Consider the following 22069-nt stretch of genomic DNA (forward strand, 5'->3'; position numbering starts at 1 on the left):
GGTCTGTGCATCCACCATTGCAATGACTGACGTGCTGCTATCAGCAGCCGCACTCTGTCCTCCCAGCGACCTGTCCTTTGGCTCCAGTTGTTTTCCAACGCCTCTTTGAGGGGCCTCATATGTAGCCTGGCATTCGGGACAATGAAAATGCATGATGCCATGGAGCCCAGCAGAGATGTCACCTGACGGGCCGCAGGTGCGTCGGATTTTAATTGGTCTTGACACTTTTTCTTTATTGATAATAGTCGTTCCTCCGAAGGATACACTCTTTGGAGCTCTGTGTTTAGTATTGCTCCCAGGTAGTGAAGGTTCTGCATTGGAATCATGGTGGACTTTTGGTAGTTGACTTGAAGACCTAGAGACTCGAAAACCTTGAGCACAATGTCCCGATGGGTTCTCGCCTGCTCCGGAGAGGAGGCTTTTAGTAGCCAGTCGTCTAGGTATGGGTAAATGAAGATTTTTTGTTTTCGTAGATGTGCCGCTACCACTGCCACGCATTTCGAGAAAACGCGGGGAGCAGATTTCAGGCCGAATGGTAGCACCTTGAACTGATAGTGCTGTGAGGCTATCTGGAAGCGCAGGAATTTCCGATGTTTGGGAACTATCGGGATATGAAAGTATGCATCCTGCAGTTCGATGGAGCACATCCAGTCTCCCTGATGTAGCTGAGGGAAAATCTGGTGAAGAGCCAGCATCCTGAACTTTTGCTTTCTTATGTTCAGTAGCCGTAAGTCCAGAATTGGTCTGAAAACGCCCTCTCGGCCTTTTTTCGCCACCAGAAAATAACGGGAGTAAACCCCCTTCCCTCTGTGCACGAGTGGAACTTTTTCTATTGCCTTCTTTCGTAAAAGGGCGAGAGCCTCTTTGCGCAATAGGCTGACGTGAGACGGATTGCATTTGGCTGGTGGCAAGTGCGGTGGAGGTTGCCTGAAAAGAAGAGAGTAGCCATTCTCGACAATGTTGAGCACCCATTTGTCTTTTGTTATAGCACTCCACTCGTGAATAAAGTCTGTGATACTTCCCCCCACCGGGGTGGTGCACAGTGTTAAGGGAAGCGAGTCCTCATTGTTTGGCCGGCGCTTTGGGTGTGGACTGTTGTGGTCTACTTGACCCTTGTTCCCCTCGAGGCCTTACGAGACTGAAAAAGCGGGCGTCCTTGCCTCTGCTGTGGCCTCTGGGACCAGTGAGGGGTTTGAACCCTCTGCTGGAAAGGGCACCTGTCAGAGGGCCTATACCTTCGCCTGAAGTCCTTCTTCCTCTCCAGGCCTACTGCCCTCATGGTGTCCACTTCCGTCTTCATGCGCGCCATGTCTTCGTCCGTATGGGTACCAAACAGCGAGTTCCCGTTGAACGGAAGATTTAGGATACGCTGTTGTGCTTTCTGTTTTAATCCAGTCAGTCTCAACCAGGAAGACCTTCTTGCACAGATCCCATGTGCGTACCCATGTGCAGCTAAGTCTGCCCCATCTGCCGCTGCGCTGATGACCTGGTTGGAGACCAGACATCCCTCTTGAAGGATCTCTTGGAAGTCCTGCCTGTCTTCTCTAGGTAACTTTTCTGTGAACCTGTTCAGAGAGTCCCACAGTGAACGGTCATATCTACCTAGGAGTGCAGACGCGCTGGAGACCTTCATCATAGATGCCGCCGTGCCGCACATTTTTCTCCCCAGAGAGTCTAGATGTCTGCTCTCCTTGTCCAGTGGGACCATGGAGGATGATGCAACTGAGTGAGTTTTTCGGGCTGCGGCTAATATGACTGAGTCCGGCGGCGGATCCGTTCTGAGAAATAAAGGGTCTTGTTCAGGCGCTTTATATTTTTTCAAAATTTGAGGGTGGCTGGCGCTAAAAAGGTGTCCATGGTTGGTTGCAACAGACCAGGCACTAGCGGCAGTAGCTTTTTCGAAACCGCTCTATGCTGTAGAGTCTCAAAAATGACCGATGAGGAGGTTGATGGTTCTGGAACCTCTATATTTAGCTTCTGTGCTCCCCTGACCTCATTAAAAGTAGTGATGTCGTCCACCGGTGAAACCCTAGCTGGTGGAGAATCTGTTAAGGTGGGGGAGTAACGTCTGACGGATGACCCTGACGATGACCAAGAAGGCGGCCTTCTGTGTCTTGATCGTGACCTAGATCGTCGCTGGGAACGTGACCTGCTGCCAGATGCTGTAGCAGAGCGCCCAGGCCTCGTGGTCGGCTGGCGAGAAGCAGAACGAGCCCGTCCTGCCCGCGTTGTCGGTTGTTGGTGTTCTCGGGATAGAGAGGCAGTAAAGAGAGTACATCCTTGAATACTGCGAGTCCGGGGAGGCCGTTGGTCTATTAAGGCTCTCCAACCATCTTGTTGACAAATTGATGGGTGAGACATGCATTGACGATGCCGCTCTCGACCGAGATGAACCACTTCTTATGGAAACCACTGGAGATGGAGTGGTCTTATCTGCTGGCGGAAGCCGATGATCTGCTCCCTGCAAGACAGGTAAAACCTGCGTCGACGTTGACAGCCGTAATGACGAAGGGAGTGCCGCCGGTTGTTCCTGCCTTGACGTTGAGTGTCTTGACGTCGAACGGCGATCTCTGGACCGTGACCTGCTCACCGTCGTGTGCCTCGACGTCGAGCGGTGGCCAGTCGACAGCGGATGTCCTTGCTCTTGCCGTTGGGGCGATTTCGACGTCGTCTTTCTTGACGTCGAGGGGCGTGAGGCCTTCGACGCAGAATGTGCACGCCGTTGACGGCTCGACGGCGATCAGTGGGTTGCCGTCGACGGAGATATGCCCCTGTGGTGGCCATGCTCTCTCGACGCCATATCCTTCGACGTCGGTCGGGTCGCCGGCGATCTATGACGGTGAGATGGTGGCAGAGACAACGACGGGGAACACACAGGTATCTTCCTACCTGCTGACGTCGATCTAGCCTATCTCTCCTGAGAGTGGCTTGTTGGCTGCCTGGGAAGCGAAGAGGATGATGTTTTCTGCCTCTTGTGAAGCCCATGAAGCCTGATCTTTTCCCTGTCCTTCAGAGTCCTCTTGTTTTGCAGTGTTTGCAAGTGTCAGGGCAGTGACTCTGAGGCAAGCACACAATGCAGAGAGTGTGTGGATCTGGCTGGGCCTTCTTCCCACAGGAAGGGCATTTCACAAAAAGTGAAGGCATTTTTCAGTCAGGAAAAAACTTCCAGACTCAGACAATGATGTTAGATGTTGAGTAAAGTAGGCAAAAATGCTTTTTCAAAGTATTTTTCTAAGAAAAACTCAGAAAAACTGAGAGCTCAATGCTCCAGGATCCTCTCAGAAGAAGCCGGAAAAAAGAACTGACCTAACTGTGAACCAACTGTCACCTCTCCTTCACCCCTGAGGCATGGTGGGATACTGGAGGTGCTCAGGGTCTTAAAGGCACGGTGCCAAAGTTTTTATGGTTCTCCTGTGTTAACCTGCATGCAGCCTATTAACTAAGAATGCTCTAGTGTTGTTCAATGTAGTTTTTATCTTTTTTCTCTGATGATTACTACTGCTGATTTCCCTAGGCTCAGTGGTGTGGTTTTGGTAGATATTTTTTTCTTATTGTAATTTTGAGAACAATTAAAAAAAAAAAAAAAACTCCATAGAAATAAAGCATTTTAGCCTGTTTATGTGTATAGTCTGCATTGCTGTTTTACATATGTATATATGAGTTTAGTATGAAATATTGTCTACTAAAAATGCTATATATATTTTTCGTGCGTATTTCATACTTTATATAGGTTTATTTTATATATGCTCCGGGGTCCCCACAAAAGGGCGGGAATATTCAATGTTTATGACTATTGACGAGGATCCCCTGGAAGAGAATTAAAGTCATAAGCAATTAACAGTCCCAGCCAAGTGGAGCTTTCCAGATGACTTCTTTTCTTGAGCCTTACACAATTTTTTTTTTTTTTAAAGCTATGTGTAGGAAGTTGGCTCTGTATGCACTATTTCAAAGTAAGGAATAGTATGCACAGAGTCCAAGGGTTCCCCTTAGAGGTAAGATAGTGGCAAAAAGAGATAATACTAATGCTCTATTTTGTGGTAGTGTGGTCGAGCAGTAGGCTTATCAAAGGAGTAGTGTTAAGCATTTGTTGTACATACACAAGCAATAAATGAGGAACACACACTCAAAGACAATTCCAGGCCAATAGGTTTTTGTATAGAAAAATATATTTTCTTAGTTTATTTTAAGAACCACAGGTTCAAGATTTACATGTAATACTTCAAATGAAAGGTATTGCAGGTAGGTACTTTAGGAACTTTGAATTAGCAAAATAGCATATACAGTTTACACATAAATCACATATAGCTATTTTAAAACTAGACAGTGCAATTTTCAACAGTTCCTGGGGGGAGTAAGAGTTTGTTAGTTTTTGCAGGTAAGTAAACCACCTACGGGGTTCAAGTTTGGGTCCAAGGTAGCCCACCGTTGGGGGTTCAGAGCAACCCCAAAGTTACCACACCAGCAGCTCAGGGCCGGTCAGGTGCAGAGGTCAAAGTGATGCCCAAAACACATAGGCTTCAATGGAGAAGGGGGTGCCCCGGTTCCAGTCTGCCAGCAGGTAAGTACCCGTGTCTACAGAGGGCAGACCAGGGGGTTTTTGTAGGGCACTGGCGGGGGGGGGGGGGACGACAAGTTATCACAGAAAGTACACCCTCAGCAGCACGGGGGCGGCCGGGTGCAGTGTGCAAACACGCGTCGGGTTTTCAATAGGTTTCAATGGGAGACCAAGGGGTCTCTTCAGCGATGTAGGCAGGCAAGGGGGGGGGGGGGCTCCTCGGGGTAGCCACCACCTGGGCAAGGGAGAGGGCCTCCTGGGGGTCACTCCTGCACTGGAGTTCGGATCCTTCAGGTCCTCGGGGCTGCGGGTGCAGAGTCTTTACCAGGCGTCGGGATCTGAGGGACAGGCAAACACGGTCAGGGGGAGCCTCGGGATTCCCTCTGCAGGCGTCGCTGTGGGGGCTCGGGGGTGGGGGTGGGGGGCAACTCTGGCTACTCACGGTCTCGCAGTCGCCGGGGAGTCCTCCCTTAAGTGTTTGTTCTCCACAAGTCGAGCTGGGGGCAGAGTAGCAAGTCTCACGCTTCCAGCGGGAAATGCAGGTTGTTTTAAAGTTGCTCCTTGGTAACAAAGTTGCAGTCTTGGGTGAACAGAGCCGCTGTTCTCGGGAGTTCTTGGTCCTTCTAGAGCAGGGCAGTCCTCTGAGGATTCATAGGTTGCTGGTCCCTGGGGAAAGCTCACCGCCAGGTGTTACAGTTCCTGCAGGGGGAGGGGATAAGCATCACCACCCAGTGCAGGCTTTGTTACTAGCCACAGAGTGACAAAGGCACTCTCCCCATGTGGCCAGCAACATGTCTCTAGTGTGGCAGGCTGCTAAAACCAGTCAGCCTACACGGATAGTCGGTTAAGGTTTCAGGGGGCACCTCTAAGGTGCCCTCTGGGGTGTATGTTACAATAAAATGTACACTGGCATCAGTGTGCATTTATTCTGCTGAGAAGGTTGCTACCAAACTTCACAGTTTTCAGTGTAGCCATTATGGTGCTGTGGAGTTTGTGTATGACAGACTCCCAGACCATATACTCTTATGGCTACCCTGCACTTACAATGTCTAAGGTTTTGCTTAGACACTGTAGGGGCACAGTGCTCATGCACTGGTGCCCTCACCTATGGTATAGTGCACCCTGCCTTAGGGCTGTAAGGCCTGCTAGAGGGGTGTCTTACCTATACTGCATAGGCAGTGTGAGGTTGGCATGGCACCCTGAGGGGAGTGCCATGTCAACTTACTCGTTTTGTCCTCACCAGCACACACAAGCTGGCAAGCAGAGTGTCTGTGCTGAGTGAGGGTCCCCAGGGTGGCATAAGATATGCTGCAGCCTTTAGAGACCTTCCCTGGCACCAGGGCCCTTGGTACCAGGGGTACCAGTTACAAGGGACTTACCTGGATGCCAGGGTGTGCCAATTGTGAAAACAAAAGTACAGGTTAGGGAAAGAACACTGGTGCTGGGGCCTGGTTAGCAGGCCTCAGCACACTTTCAAATCAAAACTTAGCATCAGCAAAGGCAAAAAGTCAGGGGGAAACCATGCCAAGGAGGCATTTCCTTACAGCGGTCCACCAACACTAGATCTTGAAGTTGACCGTGTGCTTGTGACCATTGTTGTGCAAGGCACTGTTGTAAGGGCCTCATGTTTAATCTTGCATGTGAGACTATTGCTATGCAAGATGCCATCATTCCTAAAATCTTCATGATAAATCTTACACTGTATTGTTTATTTGGCTATATGAGTGGGATTAGATTTTGAAAAGCTTGTATCCTTTTGGTATTTGGAGAGGCTAGAGCTAGTTGAGTATTTAGGATAGCACCTAGATACGGTTGTACTTGTGCTGGTTGAAGGTGTGACTTTTGGTAGTTTATAGAAAATCCTAGGGTGTGCAGAGTTTCTGTCACGTAACGTGTATGTTATTGGCATTGTGTACGATTGTTTGATTTTATTAGCCAATCGTCTAGATATGCAAAGACATGGATGTGTTGTCTTCTTAAGTTTGCTGCTACTACCACTAGACACTTTGTGACACCCTTGGAGCTGTTATGCCAAATGGTAAAACCCTGAACTGGTAGTGTTTTCCTGATATGACAAACCTGAGATATTTTCTGTGAGCTGGGTGGATGGGTATGTGGAAATACGCATCTTTCAGGTCTAGAGCTGTCAAAAAACTTGTTTTTGTAGCAGTGGACTAACATCTTGCACAGTTACCATGTGAAAATGTTCTGACAAGATGTAGAGATTGAGGGGCCTGAGGTCTAATATTGGTCTGAGGGTGTCATCTATTTTGGGAATTAGGAAGTATGGTGAGTATACCCCTATTCCTTGTTGGGACTGTGGAACTTCTTCTTTTGCTTGTTTGAGTAGTAGAGATTGAACCTCTGTGTAAAAGAACTGTATGTTCTGGGGATAATTTGTGATATCTTGGTAGAATATTTGGAGGGGTGTTTATCAATTCTAGGCAATAGCCATTGCAGATAATTGATAACACCCAATTGTCTGTGGTGATATTTTGCCAATGAGAGTGGAACTGCTGTAGTCTTCACCCCCCACAGGAGATGTGTGGAGTGGAAGGGAGTGAAGGAAGTCACTGCCTTGGTTGTGTAGCTGGCTGCTTAGACACTGTAGGGGCATAGTGCTCATGCACTTATGCCCTCACCTATGGTATAGTGCACCCTGCCTTAGGGCTGTAAGGCCTGCTAGAGGGGTGACTTATCTATACTACATAGGCAGTATGAGGTTGGCATGGCACCCTGAGGGGAGTGCCATGTCGACTTAGTCGTTTTGTCCTCACTAGCACACACAAGCTGGCAAGCAGTGTGTCTGTGCTGAGTGAGGGGTCCCCCAGGGTGGCATAAGATACGCTGCAGCCCTTAGAGACCTTCCCTGGCATCAGGGCCCTTGGTACCAGTTACAAGGGACTTACCTGGGTGCCAGGGTGTGCCAATTGTGGAAACAAAAGTACAGGTTAGGGAAAGAACACTGGTGCTGGGGCCTGGTTAGCAGACCTCGGCACACTTTCAAATCAAAACTTAGCATCAGCAAACGCAAAAAGTCAGGGGGTAGCCATGCCAAGGAGGCATTTCCTTACAATCATGCCTAGAAGTTTCATCACAAACCTCACTTGATAGTGTTGGTTTGGGTGCATGTTTAGTATTACATTTTGGAATGCTTGTACCCTTTGTGGACTTGGAGTGGCAAACCCTTTTTGTGTGTTGATTGTTGCTCCTAAGTATTGTTGTATTTGACACGATTGTAGATGTGATTTTTGGTAGTTTATAGAGAACCCTAGCTTGTGAAGGCTTTCTATGACGTATTTTGTGTGTTGAAGACACGGTTGCTGAGTGCTAGTTTTTATTAACCAATCGTCTAAGTAAGGGAATACGTGCATGTGCTGCCTCCTGATATGAGCAGCTACTAACTCAAGGCATTTTGTTAATACTCTTGGTGCTGTTGTTATCCCGAACGGTAACACTTTGAATTGGTAATGCACGCCTTGGATTAGAAACCTTAGGTATTTCCTGTGTGAAGGATGTATGGGTATATAGAAGTAAGCATCTTCGAGATCTACTGTTGACATGTAGTCCTGTTGTTTGAGCAAGGGAATCACGTCTTGAAGTGTCACCATGTGAAAGTGATCTGATTTGATGTAAAGATTTAGGGCCATATGTACGAAAGCTTTTTCCCATAGACACAGAATGGGTAAAATCCTTTGGTACATCTGGCCCTTAGTGTTCTGAGGTCTAATATGGCTCTCAGTGATTTGTCCTTTTTTGGAATTAGGAAATACAGGGAGTAAACACCTGTTCCTTTTTGCTGATTGGGTACTAGTTCTATTGCCTCTTTTTGTAACCACGCTTGGACTTCTAGTTGTAACAGATCTAAGTGCTGTTTGGGCATGTGTGCTCTTGGAGGCACATTTGGTGGTATTTGTAGGAATTCTATGCAATAACCATGTTGGATAATGGCTAGGACCCACGAGTCCATAGTTATGTGTTTCCAATTTTGGTAATCTGTGAGTCTCCCCCCCCACTGGTGTTGTGTGTTGGGGGTTTGTGACGTTGGAGTCACTGTTTAGTTTGTGGAGTTTTTGGGCTTTGGAATTTCCCTCTTGTTTTAGGGAACTGTCCACCCCTATATTGTCCCCGGAAGCCTACTCTTCGGTATTGGCACTGGTATGTGGGTCTGGCCTGTGAGGTAGAAGGTTCTGTGGTTTGGGCCCGAAACCCCCCTCTAAAGTGTGGCTTCCTAAAAGTGCCTCTGCTCTGTGGGGAGTAGAGCGCGCCCATGGCTTTGGCCATGTCAGTGTCTTTCTTTAGTTTGTCTATTGCTGTATCCACCTCCGGCCCAAACAATTGTTGTCCGTTAAAAGACATATTCAGCACAGCCTGCTGGATCTCTGGCTTAAATCCGGAGGTACGTAGCCACGCGTGTCTCCGAATGGTGACCGCCGTTTTTACTGTTCTGGCCGTCGTGTCTGCTGAGTCCATAGCCAACCTTATTTGATTGTTGGAGATGGTTTGGCCCTCCTCTACAACCTGTTGGGCACGCTTCTGGAACTCTTTGGGAAGGTGTTCAATGAAATGTTGCATTTCGTCCCAATGTGCCCTGTTGTATCTTGCCAATAGAGCCTGCGAATCGGCAATTCGCCATTGATTGGCTGCCTGTGCTGCCACCCTTTTGCCTGCAGCATCGAATTTCCGACTTTCTTTGTCGGGTGGTGGTGCGTCCCCAGAAGTTTGTGAGTTTGCCATTTTCCGGGCTGCTCCCACTACCACTGAATCAGGAGTCAGCTGTTGCGTAATATATACAGGACCGTAGGGGGAGGTTTATATTTCTTTTCCACCCTAGGTGTGATGGCTCTGCTCTTGACTGGGTCTTGAAACACCTGTTTGGCGTGTTTTAACATTCCTGGTAACATTGGCAAACTCTGGTATTGGTTGTGTGTTGAGGACAGGGTATTGAACAAGAAGTCATCTTCTATAGGTTCTGAATGCAATGCTACGTTATGAAAAGTAGCTGCCCTGGAAACCACCTGCATGTAAGCAGTACTGTCTTCTGGTGGTGATGGCCTTGCCGGGTAGCAATCCGGACTATTATCAGAGACTGGTGCATCATACAGATCCCATGCATCTGGGTCATCTTGGCTCACCCGTGTGCGTTGGTGACTGCGCATTGGGGGTGTTGCTATGGGGGACATATGTGGTGAGGGCGGTGGCGAGGGCTGTGGAGATAACTGTGGTGTTGTTTTTTCTTTAGCCACTTTTGCTTTTGGCTGCATTTCTGCCTCATGAAATGCGAGCTTCAGCTTCATCTTAATTGGCAGAAGTGTACTTATTTTCCCCGTGTCCTTCTGTATATGGAGTCTCCTCTGGGTATGGTCTGGTTCTCCAATCCCAAGTTCTTGTTCAAACCTGTGGCCTTGTAATTGTGAGGAAAGGCCCTGTTCGTCCGTACAGGAGCTTTGTTTCGGCTCTGAGGCTGGGTGTTTCGGCACCGAAACCTTTTCAGCAGTCTTTTTCGGCTCCGAAGAAACCTTTTTGGCTTTCGGGGTGCTGATTTCTCGGTGCCTTATCTGGTCGGAGCCGGTATCTCGGTGCCGAGTATATTCGGAGCCGGTATCTCGACCGGAGTCGGATGTCTTCGGCTGCTGTGAGGCCTTTTTCGGGGCCGATGCTTGGTCACGGTGCTTTCGGGTAAAGCCATGGCTAGTTGGCGGTGGCGTCCCCTGGGCCTTCTTGATTTTCGAGTGAGTTTTTGCCGGGGCGGTTTACTCACGGTTTGTTGCCTCGTCGGCTGCTCACTCTCGGGCTCGTCCGAGTCCGAATCTGGAATGGAGAATGTCTCCTCTTCTTCGACGTCGGGGTGTCCGGCCGGTGTCGACGCCATTTGAAGTCTCCGACCTCTCCGGTCCCGCAGCATCTTCTTCGACCGAAATGCCCGACAGGCCTCGCACGTATCCTCTTTGTGTTCGGGGGACAAACACAAATTACAGACCAAATGTTGGTCTGTATAATGATACTTAGCGTGGCATTTGGGGCAGAAGCGGAATGGGTCCGTTCCATGAGCCTTGAAGATGCACGCGCTCGGGCCGACCAGGCCCTGCCGAGGAGTGGAAGCCCCGAAGGGCTGCCGGAGCTCTTCTTTTCTTCGGTGTTGATGTGCTATTACTAACCCGATACCGAGCGCAAACAATACAGTCCATTTTTCCGATTGTTAACTAACTTTTCCGAACCGAAACACGGAGCAAAGAGGAACACGTCCGAACCCGACGGTGGAAAAAAAAAAAACAATCTAAGATTGAGTCGACGCCCATGCGTAATGGAGCCGAAAGGTAGGAGTTCCTCGGTCTCGTGACTCGAAGACTTCTTCGAAGAAAAACAACTTGTAACACTCCGAGCCCAACACTAGATGGCAGGATAATGCACAGCATGTGAATCTGCAGCTACACATGCCATTGAACATACACTAGATGGCGGGATGTGCACAGCATGTGTATCTGCAGCTACACATGCCATCGAACATATATATATATATATATATATACACACACACACACACACACACACACACACACACACACTGCTTTATTATGGTACCATGGGAACACAACAAATAATTCAAGCATGTTAATCTATGAAACATCCTATGCTGGAAAACAGTGACTTCAGGTTTGTTCCACTACATGATAATAGAACTCCTCCTTTCAATATCCTTATAATGTACAGTAGTGCATGCTTACTCCCATAAAGAACTGTTTTTGCAAGTGCAGAGTATTACAACACGAAATATAATGGGCAAGATGAAGGAGCAGATGGGTATGAGATACTTACACATCAAGTCAACACCTCTGAGTTTTGACTCTGATTTGGGTTTTTAAGCCTCAAATTTCCCATTTAATGGTTGGGAGGCCATAGTGCCCATGATATTTAATTTCATTATGGTATGTACAAGTGTTGATGCCCATGAATCAATTTTACCCACTACTCAATATGGGCCTAAGACAGCATTAAAGTATTCGGTTTCTTACCCAACTGTTAAGTCATGATTTACAGCACCACTTACAGAAACAGAGCAATAACTTACCTCGTTTTCAATAAATGAGTTCAGTGCATCTTTTCCTATTTGCCAAGGAAGATAGTTCTCAATGGGAAGGTCCACAGTATTTGTTTTTACTTTGGGCTTCTTGGCTTGAGGAGGTTGATCCATTTTCTTATCTTTTGTCCCAGGTTGAGATATCTACAATCCAGAAAATAAATCAGTTAGAAAACTGAAGGTCCAGTGTAGAGCAAATGCTGCAGTGAGCTGATCTAATTGGTTTCATAGGGTATACCGCACAGGTAACAGAAAAATGGGATATGAAGTAGGTTTGCACTCAAACTCTTTTGCTCATCCTTGAGTGTTAAGTTTACTTGACACTTTTCTGTAATACTTTGAAGTTCTTGAGATGATGCAGAGATGCTAGATTTTAAGAAAGGCTGAGAAACCTAGTTAGAGACACTATCTGGGGACTTTCATAATGCAATAGAGGGGCTAGGTAAATGGCCATACATTTGTATTAAGTTTCCATGGACCCCCTATCCCAAACATTAAGAAATGAATGCAGCACTCACTGCATTACAAAAAAAAAAAAAAAAGCAATTTGTGTCTTCTTCAGACATCTCTACTTGCTACCATTAACTGCGAACGGTTAAAGGTTGGTAAAGTTAGCAGAAAAGGAATGGGCAGGGGAGAAAATAAAAAATAAAAAAATAAAATAAAAAGAAGGAAGACTATTTAATCAATCTGGATTGTTGAGCAATCTCATGGTGTTTTATGTGCACAATGAAAACGTTATTCTGGGCTACATACGCTTAGGACACTGGATGCCTAAAACATTCAATACAGTATGAAGAAATGTCAACAAAAGTGGGAACTTAAAAAAAAAAAAAACGGCATTCACAGCTGGGTAAATCTCTGACTTTCCAGCATTTTTAAGGCTGAAGGCCTTTTGTTTAATTTACTGGGGAGAAAAGTGGGCTAACTATTGCAGCAAAACACTGGACACTACAGGAGCCACATCAAGGATCGAGCTCCATATACTGATCGAATGGGATACTATGTGGGGAGTAATTCAAGCCAGATTACCACGATAGCAACTGACATTTGTACATGAACATAAATTAATTAGATTAAGAAAATCTGGCACTGATTGCTACCTTCTCTTGAGCAGCTTTGTACAACTCTGCTGCAAGTTTCAGTATTCAAACGTTATTTGAATGACAGCTACTTTGCCTGCCAGTGAGTAAGGCTGGAGAACAAAACAATAACAGTATTACAGAAACAAAAGGTTAGAGTGGGCAAGTCCTAGTGCTGGTCACAGAAAGTGTTGGTAGTAAAACAAATAAGGTCCCTTAGCTACAGGAAGGCACTACTGGGACTAACACACAAGGAAGACCTACAGGAAAGTGTGAAACCTACAACAGAGTAAAATTTATAAGCAGGTAGCTGGAGACTGTGTTCCTTGGTCCTAATGTAATTTATGTTTCAGGGAAGGACACCACAGAAGGGCAGGCGCAGGATTGCATACCACCAACAAAGACCAGATGGCTTCAATAGGCCTGATTAGGACAGGTGGCCTTTTAAGATAAAATAATGTTTTATCTCTTATTAAAAGAACACAATGCATTGCTTGGCAGCAGCGCCATCTACACTGGTAGCAGAGTTAAGCCTAGCAACCTCCTCCATCTAACCATTTATCTACCCATCTCAAGGAACCTCAAATATAGAGCCTCAGTGACAAGGACTCTTGAGGAAAGGGAAACCAGTGAGCTGGAGGTCTTTGGGGATTTAATTCTCTGACTATTCTAGTGGAAAAACAGATCCTCAGAGGTGGACCAAAAGAGAAACAGGGGACTTGTGGAGCTGGGAATGGTACACCAAAGAACAAAAGAAATAGTGCAACCTAAGGAAAGGTCTGATTAGAATAAGAAAATGTAAATAAGAAGGAGGTGATTTAGCCATTAAAATGGAAATCATGAAACCATACACCTAGAGGATGAAACAAAAACTTTTCAGCTGGAATACCCTAACAGCCAACTAGGTCATTTGAAGGGACAAGATCTAATAAAATTACAAGACAACTGCCATATGATGAAGATTAGGTGGAGAACCTAAAGACCAAAACAATCACGAACCACCAGGCAGAACTACACACAATACCACATTTCTTAGCTTGCAAGGTCACACAATCTACCCAGTTCGCCCTACATAAAATGTCAGTTAAGATGTGTTTTATGATATGTTTTTTCACTCAGGTGGCTACTAGTCCAAGAAATATGAGCAGTGTTGGGTTTGATTTTCCTTACTGTATGTTTTCTTTTATGGTTTTGTTACATTAATCCAAAATAAAGATATTGACTAGTGTGTAAATATCTCAGTAAGAATTAGCACACCATCAAAACAACATCAACATGGTTTAAAAATGAAATTTCCTCTGCAGAACCACAAGGGCATGAGTCACAACCAAAGGCAAATGTCCACACAAAGAACTAGAAGGCCAAGTGTAGGAAGTTGGCTCTGTATGTGCTATTTCAAAGTAAGGAATAGCATGCACAGAGTCCAAGGGTTCCCCTTAGAGGTAAGATAGTGGCAAAAAGAGATAATACTAATGCTCTATTTTGTGGTAGTGTGGTCGAGCAGTAGGCTTATCCAAGGAGTAGTGTTAAGCATTTGTTGTACATACACATAGACAATAAATGAGGTACACACACTCGGAGACAAATCCAGCCAATAGGTTTTTGTATAGAAAAATATCTTTTCTTAGTTTATTTTAAGAACCACAGGTTCAAATTCTACATGTAATATCTCATTCGAAAGATATTGCAGGTAAGTACTTTAGGAACTTCAAATCATCAAAATTGCATGTATACTTTTCAAGTTATTCACAAATAGCTGTTTTAAAAGTGGACACTTAGTGCAATTTTCACAGTTCCTAGGGGAGGTAAGAATTTGTTAGGTTAACCAGGTATGTAAGACACTTACAGGGCTCAGTTATTGGTCCAAGGTAGCCCACCGTTGGGGGTTCAGAGCAACCCCAAAGTCACCACACCAGCAGCTCAGGGCCGGTCAGGTGCAGAGTTCCAAGTGGTGCCCAAAACACATAGGCTAGAATGGAGAGAAGGGGGTGCCCCGGTTCCGGTCTGCTTGCAGGTAAGTACCCGCGTCTTCGGAGGGCAGACCAGGGGGGTTTTGTAGGGCACCGGGGGGGACACAAGCCCACACAGAAATTTCACCCTCAGCAGCGCGGGGGCGGCCGGGTGTAGTGTAGAAACAGGCGTCGGGTTCGCAATGTTAGTCTATGAGAGATCTCGGGATCTCTTCAGCGCTGCAGGCAGGCAAGGGGGGGATTCCTCGGGGAAACCTCCACTTGGGCAAGGGAGAGGGACTCCTGGGGGTCACTTCTCCAGTGAAAGTCCGGTCCTTCAGGTCCTGGGGGCTGCGGGTGCAGGGTCTCTCCCAGGCGTCGGGACTTTAGGTTCAAAGAGTCGCGGTCAGGGGAAGCCTCGGGATTCCCTCTGCAGGCGGCGCTGCGGGGGCTCAGGGGGGACAGGTTTTGGTACTCACAGTATCAGAGTAGTCTTGGGGTCCCGCCTGAGGTGTCGGATCTCCACCAGCCGAGTCGGGGTCGCCGGGTGCAGTGTTGCAAGTCTCACGCTTCTTGCGGGGAGCTTGCAGGGTTCTTTAAAGCTGCTGGAAACAAAGTTGCAGCCTTTCTTGGAGCAGGTCCGCTGTCCTCGGGAGTTTCTTGTCTTTTCGAAGCAGGGGCAGTCCTCAGAGGATGTCGAGGTCGCTGGTCCCTTTGGAAGGCGTCGCTGGAGCAGGATCTTTGGAAGGCAGGAGACAGGCCGGTGAGTTTCTGGAGCCAAGGCAGTTGTCGTCTTCTGGTCTTCCTCTGCAGGGGTTTTCAGCTAGGCAGTCCTTCTTCTTGTAGTTGCAGGAATCTAATTTTCTAGGGTTCAGGGTAGCCCTTAAATACTAAATTTAAGGGCGTGTTTAGGTCTGGGGGGTTAGTAGCCAATGGCTACTAGCCCTGAGGGTGGGTACACCCTCTTTGTGCCTCCTCCCAAGGGGAGGGGGTCACAATCCTAACCCTATTGGGGGAATCCTCCATCTGCAAGATGGAGGATTTCTAAAAGTTAGAGTCACTTCAGCTCAGGACACCTTAGGGGCTGTCCTGACTGGCCAGTGACTCCTCCTTGTTTTTCTCATTATTTTCTCCGGCCTTGCCGCCAAAAGTGGGGCCTGGCCGGAGGGGGCGGGCAACTCCACTAGCTGGAGTGTCCTGCTGGGTTGGCACAAAGGAGGTGAGCCTTTGAGGCTCACCGCCAGGTGTGACAATTCCTGCCTGGGGGAGGTGTTAGCATCTCCACCCAGTGCAGGCTTTGTTACTGGCCTCAGAGTGACAAAGGCACTCTCCCCATGGGGCCAGCAACATGTCTCGGTTTGTGGCAGGCTGCTAAAACTAGTCAGCCTACACAGATAGTCGGTTAAGTTTCAGGGGGCACCTCTAAGGTGCCCTCTGGGGTGTATTTTACAATAAAATGTACACTGGCATCAGTGTGCATTTATTGTGCTGAGAAGTTTGATACCAAACTTCCCAGTTTTCAGTGTAGCCATTATGGTGCTGTGGAGTTCGTGTTTGACAGACTCCCAGACCATATACTCTTATGGCTACCCTGCACTTACAATGTCTAAGGTTTTGTTTAGACACTGTAGGGGTACCATGCTCATGCACTGGTACCCTCACCTATGGTATAGTGCACCCTGCCTTAGGGCTGTAAGGCCTGTGTAAGGAAATGCCTCCTTGGCATGGTTGCCCCCTGACTTTTTTGCCTTTGCTGATGCTATGTTTACAATTGAAAGTGTGCTGAGGCCTGCTAACCAGGCCCCAGCACCAGTGTTCTTTCCCTAACCTGTACTTTTGTATCCACAATTGGCAGACCCTGGCATCCAGATAAGTCCCTTGTAACTGGTACTTCTAGTACCAAGGGCCCTGATGCCAAGGAAGGTCTCTAAGGGCTGCAGCATGTCTTATGCCACCCTGGAGACCCCTCACTCAGCACAGACACACTGCTTGCCAGCTTGTGTGTGCTAGTGAGGACAAAACGAGTAAGTCGACATGGCACTCCCCTCAGGGTGCCATGCCAGCCTCTCACTGCCTATGCAGTATAGGTAAGACACCCCTCTAGCAGGCCTTACAGCCCTAAGGCAGGGTGCACTATACCATAGGTGAGGGTACCAGTGCATGAGCATGGTACCCCTACAGTGTCTAAACAGAACCTTAGACATTGTAAGTGCAGGGTAGCCATAAGAGTATATGGTCTGGGAGTCTGTCAAACACGAACTCCACAGCACCATAATGGCTACACTGAAAACTGGGAAGTTTGGTATCAAACTTCTCAGCACAATAAATGCACACTGATGCCAGTGTACATTTTATTGTAAAATACACCACAGAGGGCACCTTAGAGGTGCCCCCTGAAACTTAACCCACTATCTGTGTAGGCTGACTAGTTTTAGCAGCCTGCCACAAACCGAGACATGTTGCTGGCCCCATGGGGAGAGTGCCTTTGTCACTCTGAGGCCAGTAACAAAGCCTGCACTGGGTGGAGATGCTAACACCTCTCCCAGGCAGGAATTGTCACACCTGGCGGTGAGCCTCAAAGGCTCACCTCCTTTGTGCCAACCCAGCAGGACACTCCAGCTAGTGGAGTTGCCCGCCCCCTCCGGCCAGGCCCCACTTTTGGCGGCAAGGCCGGAGAAAATAATGAGAATAACAAGGAGGAGTCACTGGCCAGTCAGGACAGCCCCTAAGGTGTCCTGAGCTGAGGTGACTCTAACTTTTAGAAATCCTCCATCTTGCAGATGGAGGATTCCCCCAATAGGATTAGGGATGTGACCCCCTCCCCTTGGGAGGAGGCACAAAGAGGGTGTACCCACCCTCAGGGCTAGTGGCCATTGGCTACTAACCCCCCAGACCTAAACACGCCCTTAAATTTAGTATTTAAGGGCTACCCTGAACCCTAGAAAATTAGATTCCTGCAACTACAAGAAGAAGGACTGCCTAGCTGAAAACCCCTGCAGAGGAAGACCAGAAGACGACAACTGCCTTGGCTCCAGAAACTCACCGGCCTGTCTCCTGCCTTCCAAAGATCCTGCTCCAGCGACGCCTTCCAAAGGGACCAGCGACCTCGACATCCTCTGAGGACTGCCCCTGCTTCGAAAAGACAAGAAACTCCCGAGGACAGCGGACCTGCTCCAAGAAAAGCTGCAACTTTGTTTCCAGCAGCTTTAAAGAACCCTGCAAGCTCCCCGCAAGAAGCGTGAGACTTGCAACACTGCACCCGGCGACCCCGACTCGGCTGGTGGCGATCCAACACCTCAGGAGGGACCCCAGGACTACTCTGATACTGTGAGTACCAAAACCTGTCCCCCCTGAGCCCCCACAGCGCCGCCTGCAGAGGGAATCCCGAGGCTTCCCCTGACCGCGACTCTTTGAACCTAAAGTCCCGACGCCTGGGAGAGACCCTGCACCCGCAGCCCCCAGGACCTGAAGGACCGGACTTTCACTGGAGAAGTGACCCCCAGGAGTCCCTCTCCCTTGCCCAAGTGGAGGTTTCCCCGAGGAATCCCCCCCTTGCCTGCCTGCAGCGCTGAAGCGATCCCGAGATCTCTCATAGACTAACATTGCGAACCCGACGCTTGTTTCTACACTGCACCCGGCCGCCCCCGCGCCGCTGAGGGTGAAATTTCTGTGTGGACCTGTGTCCCCCCCGGTGCCCTACAAAACCCCCCTGGTCTGCCCTCCGAAGACGCGGGTACTTACCTGCAAGCAGACCGGAACCGGGGCACCCCCTTCTCTCCATTCTAGCCTATGTGTTTTGGGCACCACTTGGAACTCTGCACCTGACCGGCCCTGAGCTGCTGGTGTGGTGACTTTGGGGTTGCTCTGAACCCCCAACGGTGGGCTACCTTGGACCAAGAACTGAACCCTGTAAGAGTCCTACTTACCTGGTAAAACTAACAAAAACTTACCTCCCCCAGGAACTGTGAAAATTGCACTAAGTGTCCACTTTTAAAACAGCTATTTGTCAATAACTTGAAAAGTATACATGCAATTTTGATGATTTGAAGTTCCTAAAGTACTTACCTGCAATACCTTTCGAATGAGCTATTACATGTAGAATTTGAACCTGTGGTTCTTAAAATAAACTAAGAAAAGATATTTTTCTATATAAAAACCTATTGGCTGGATTTGTCTCTGAGTGTGTGTACCTCATTTATTGTCTATGTGTATGTACAACAAATGCTTAACACTACTCCTTGGATAAGCCTACTGCTCGACCACACTACCACAAAATAGAGCATTAGTATTATCTATTTTTACCACTATTTTACCTCTAAGGGGAACCCTTGGACTCTGTGCATGCTATTCCTTACTTTGAAATAGCACATACAGAGCCAACTTCCTACAGCCTGCTAGAGGGGTGTCTTACCTATACTGCATAGGCAGTGAGAGGCTGGCATGGCACCCTGAGGGGAGTGCCATGTCGACTTACTCGTTTTGTCCTCACTAGCACACACAAGCTGGCAAGCAGTGTGTCTGTGCTGAGTGAGAGGTCTCCAGGGTGGCATAAGACATGCTGCAGCCCTTAGAGACCTTCCTTGGCATCAGGGCCCTTGGTACTAGAAGTACCAGTTACAAGGGACTTATCTGGATGCCAGGGTCTGCCAATTGTGGATACAAAAGTACAGGTTAGGGAAAGAACACTGGTGCTGGGGCCTGGTTAGCAGGCCTCAGCACACTTTCAATTGTAAACATAGCATCAGCAAAGGCAAAAAGTCAGGGGGCAACCATGCCAAGGAGGCATTTCCTTACACCAAGGCATTGGCAAAAGCTGCAAGGTTCAACTATCCAGTACCATAACAAAAACATTTTAAGTGTTAGGATCCACTTTTAGTTTTCACTAGTCTTACGAAATACTGAACACCACATGGTTTCTGTAGATAGGCATTGCTTTATGGTACACAGCTTCTCAATTTTTAGAAGCATTTGGAATCCTACAAGTAAAATAGTTATATATTTATTTAACAGTGGTCTGGGATATCGGGCTCGGGTGGTGACTATTTATTACTTGTGATATCAGTGAAGATTCCCCTGAAAACAGGGTGCAGTAGCTAGATACGATGCAGAAACTGTAAAATGACACCATTAAGATAGCACACATCAGAATTCCATCATGCGTTGTCAGTGGCAGATACTACAGTTTTGACAGAGCCTCAGCATTCCTGGCAGTATGAAATTACCTTTCTGATATTACCACACAGAAGCATGGAGGATTATTTCAGACTTCAAATAAAATTCCCATGAGAGAGACCCAAGATTAGAAGTTAGAAAAAAAAAGCCTTCCTGAAGGATCTCCCTTGAAAACCACTGCATAAAGTGGTGGGGCTGTAACTTGAAACAGTGGTGGAAAACATCTCAAAACTAATTATTTTAACAAAGAGGCTCCACAAGCCGAAAAGTCTCACACTTGGGTGTCAGCCTGGGATTATAAACTAAAGCATCTAGCAGCAGCCTATCTTTCAATGCTTGTAATATAATTCATAAATAATTACTTGCATACTCGGTGCTTTCTGTCACAGGGTGCAACTTCATACCACAATTATTACAAAAGTCACAATTTCTCTACTGCACCAATCAGGATTCATTGACCCTCTGGTCGGTCTCTGTCACACACACCTCTTCAGTGATCATATTGACAAATTATGGTTCTAAAGCAAAAAGGAGTGCATTTCCTACAGATTAGTTCAATTTGCATTTATTATTATATTTAGGGTGTGAGAGTAAATAACAAACAACTTGAATTGGGTTCCTTTTAACAATGCCTTTGATCCTGTCACCTAACTTGCTGACCTAGCCTCCTGGCACTCAGGATCAAAGTTCTATTACTTTTTTTATGCACGTTAATGCATGTAAATGAAGACAAAATGGAAATATACCAAAATAAACAAGGTCGTCCTCCCAGGACATCTTTGCTTCCAAATATTGCTGAGAAATCTATGCGCCCTGTGAATACAGCAACGCCCCCCTTCCAAAAAAAGTCCTGCACAACTTAATGGGCCAAGTTCCATCCAACCAGACCTGGCTATCCAGGCAGTAGTACTTCATGAACAAATAAACTTGCGTCCATGTAATAGCCAGTTAGATGTCAAAGACTGGCACTTCGGGTGCTGGGGTGGTGGTAGTTTTTTGTCCGATCCCTAGCAGAACTTTATACAAAGCACAATCCATCAGGATATGGCCCAGCTCTGAACTGCTTTTTATTGCAGTATCTAATAGAACCCCATAAACCGCTGACCATCCACCCAAGGATCATTGATGCAAATGATGCAGAAACTCAGCGCTCTTTGGGTCTAAGCAATGGAGTCTTTCTTCCTCCTTGGATGGAGGAGGGTGAGCAACGAACGCTGGAAGGGTAATACATGCCCGATGTGGAAAGGAGTCAACTTTTGGACGAACGATGCCTTAGTCAAACAGCTTGGCTCGAAAGAAGACAGAATGTTTGCTGGGCAGAGGGCTTACTCATGCGACGAGCTGACGCAACTGCTATAGGTGTCACATCAGGAATGTGAGACTCAAACCCAAATCCCACTGGGGCTTCATAACAGGTTTTGGCAGAAACATGCAGGTCATCACTTTCAGAAAACACATCACAATAGGTGATTTAACCTCAGATAATAATTAGGCAATCGCAGAAAAGCTGATAGGACTGACAATCTTGACAGTAGCCACAATAAAGTCTTGCTGAGCTAATGAGAGGGAAAACAAGAGATCATCAGGTAACTGGGCTTGTAAAGGTTGGTTATGACGAGAAGAATACCAACACTTATCTCAGCATCCCACATAAATGTTTTAAGTGAGATGTATGCTTGACAACCAGAATGAGAATAAGTACTATGCAAACAAGGTCAAAAGCAGTTAAATGCTGCTGCCCAACATCCAAGCGTGAAGTTGCAAAGTGTGCAGGCCTGGGTGCCTGACCCTTCTCTGCTGCTGCAACAAAAAGTCCTCCTGAAAAGGCAGCCGAACTGGAGGACACATGCTTTTGTGTAAAAATTCTACATACCACACTCTCCTGGCCCAAAAGGTGCCACTAGATTACTTGGGCTCTATCATTCCTGATCTTGCTGAGAACTTTGGGAAATGTGGTTTTGAATAACCAACCAGGCATCCTGCTGAACTTTCTGGTGCCTTGTATTTTTATCTAACATTGGTAAAACATAAGGCGAAAGAGGATGAGAATAACCTTTCCCAAAAGAGTCTACATTTTTGTAGGAAGTTGGCTCTGTATGTGCTATCTCAAAGTAAGGAATAGCATGCACAGAGTCCAAGGGTTCCCCTTAGAGGTAAAATAGTGGTAAAAATAGATAATACTAATGCTCTATTTTGTGGTAGTGTGGTCGAGCAGTAGGCTTATCCAAGGAGT

At 47.2% G+C, this 22069-nt stretch overlaps 1 protein-coding gene across 1 annotated transcript in view; it reads right to left on the minus strand.

The window, feature by feature from the left end:
- HSPA4 (heat shock protein family A (Hsp70) member 4) overlaps positions 1-22069 on the minus strand; it is a 506168-nt gene that overhangs the window by 176509 nt on the left and 307590 nt on the right. Inside the window, exon 14 of the mRNA XM_069244722.1 lies at positions 11625-11777. Within this exon, the coding sequence (XP_069100823.1) occupies positions 11625-11777 (153 nt within the window). The remainder of the gene's footprint in view (positions 1-11624; positions 11778-22069) is intronic.

Source organism: Pleurodeles waltl, chromosome 7, assembly GCF_031143425.1.
Source record: "Pleurodeles waltl isolate 20211129_DDA chromosome 7, aPleWal1.hap1.20221129, whole genome shotgun sequence".
NCBI lineage: Eukaryota > Metazoa > Chordata > Amphibia > Caudata > Salamandridae > Pleurodeles > Pleurodeles waltl.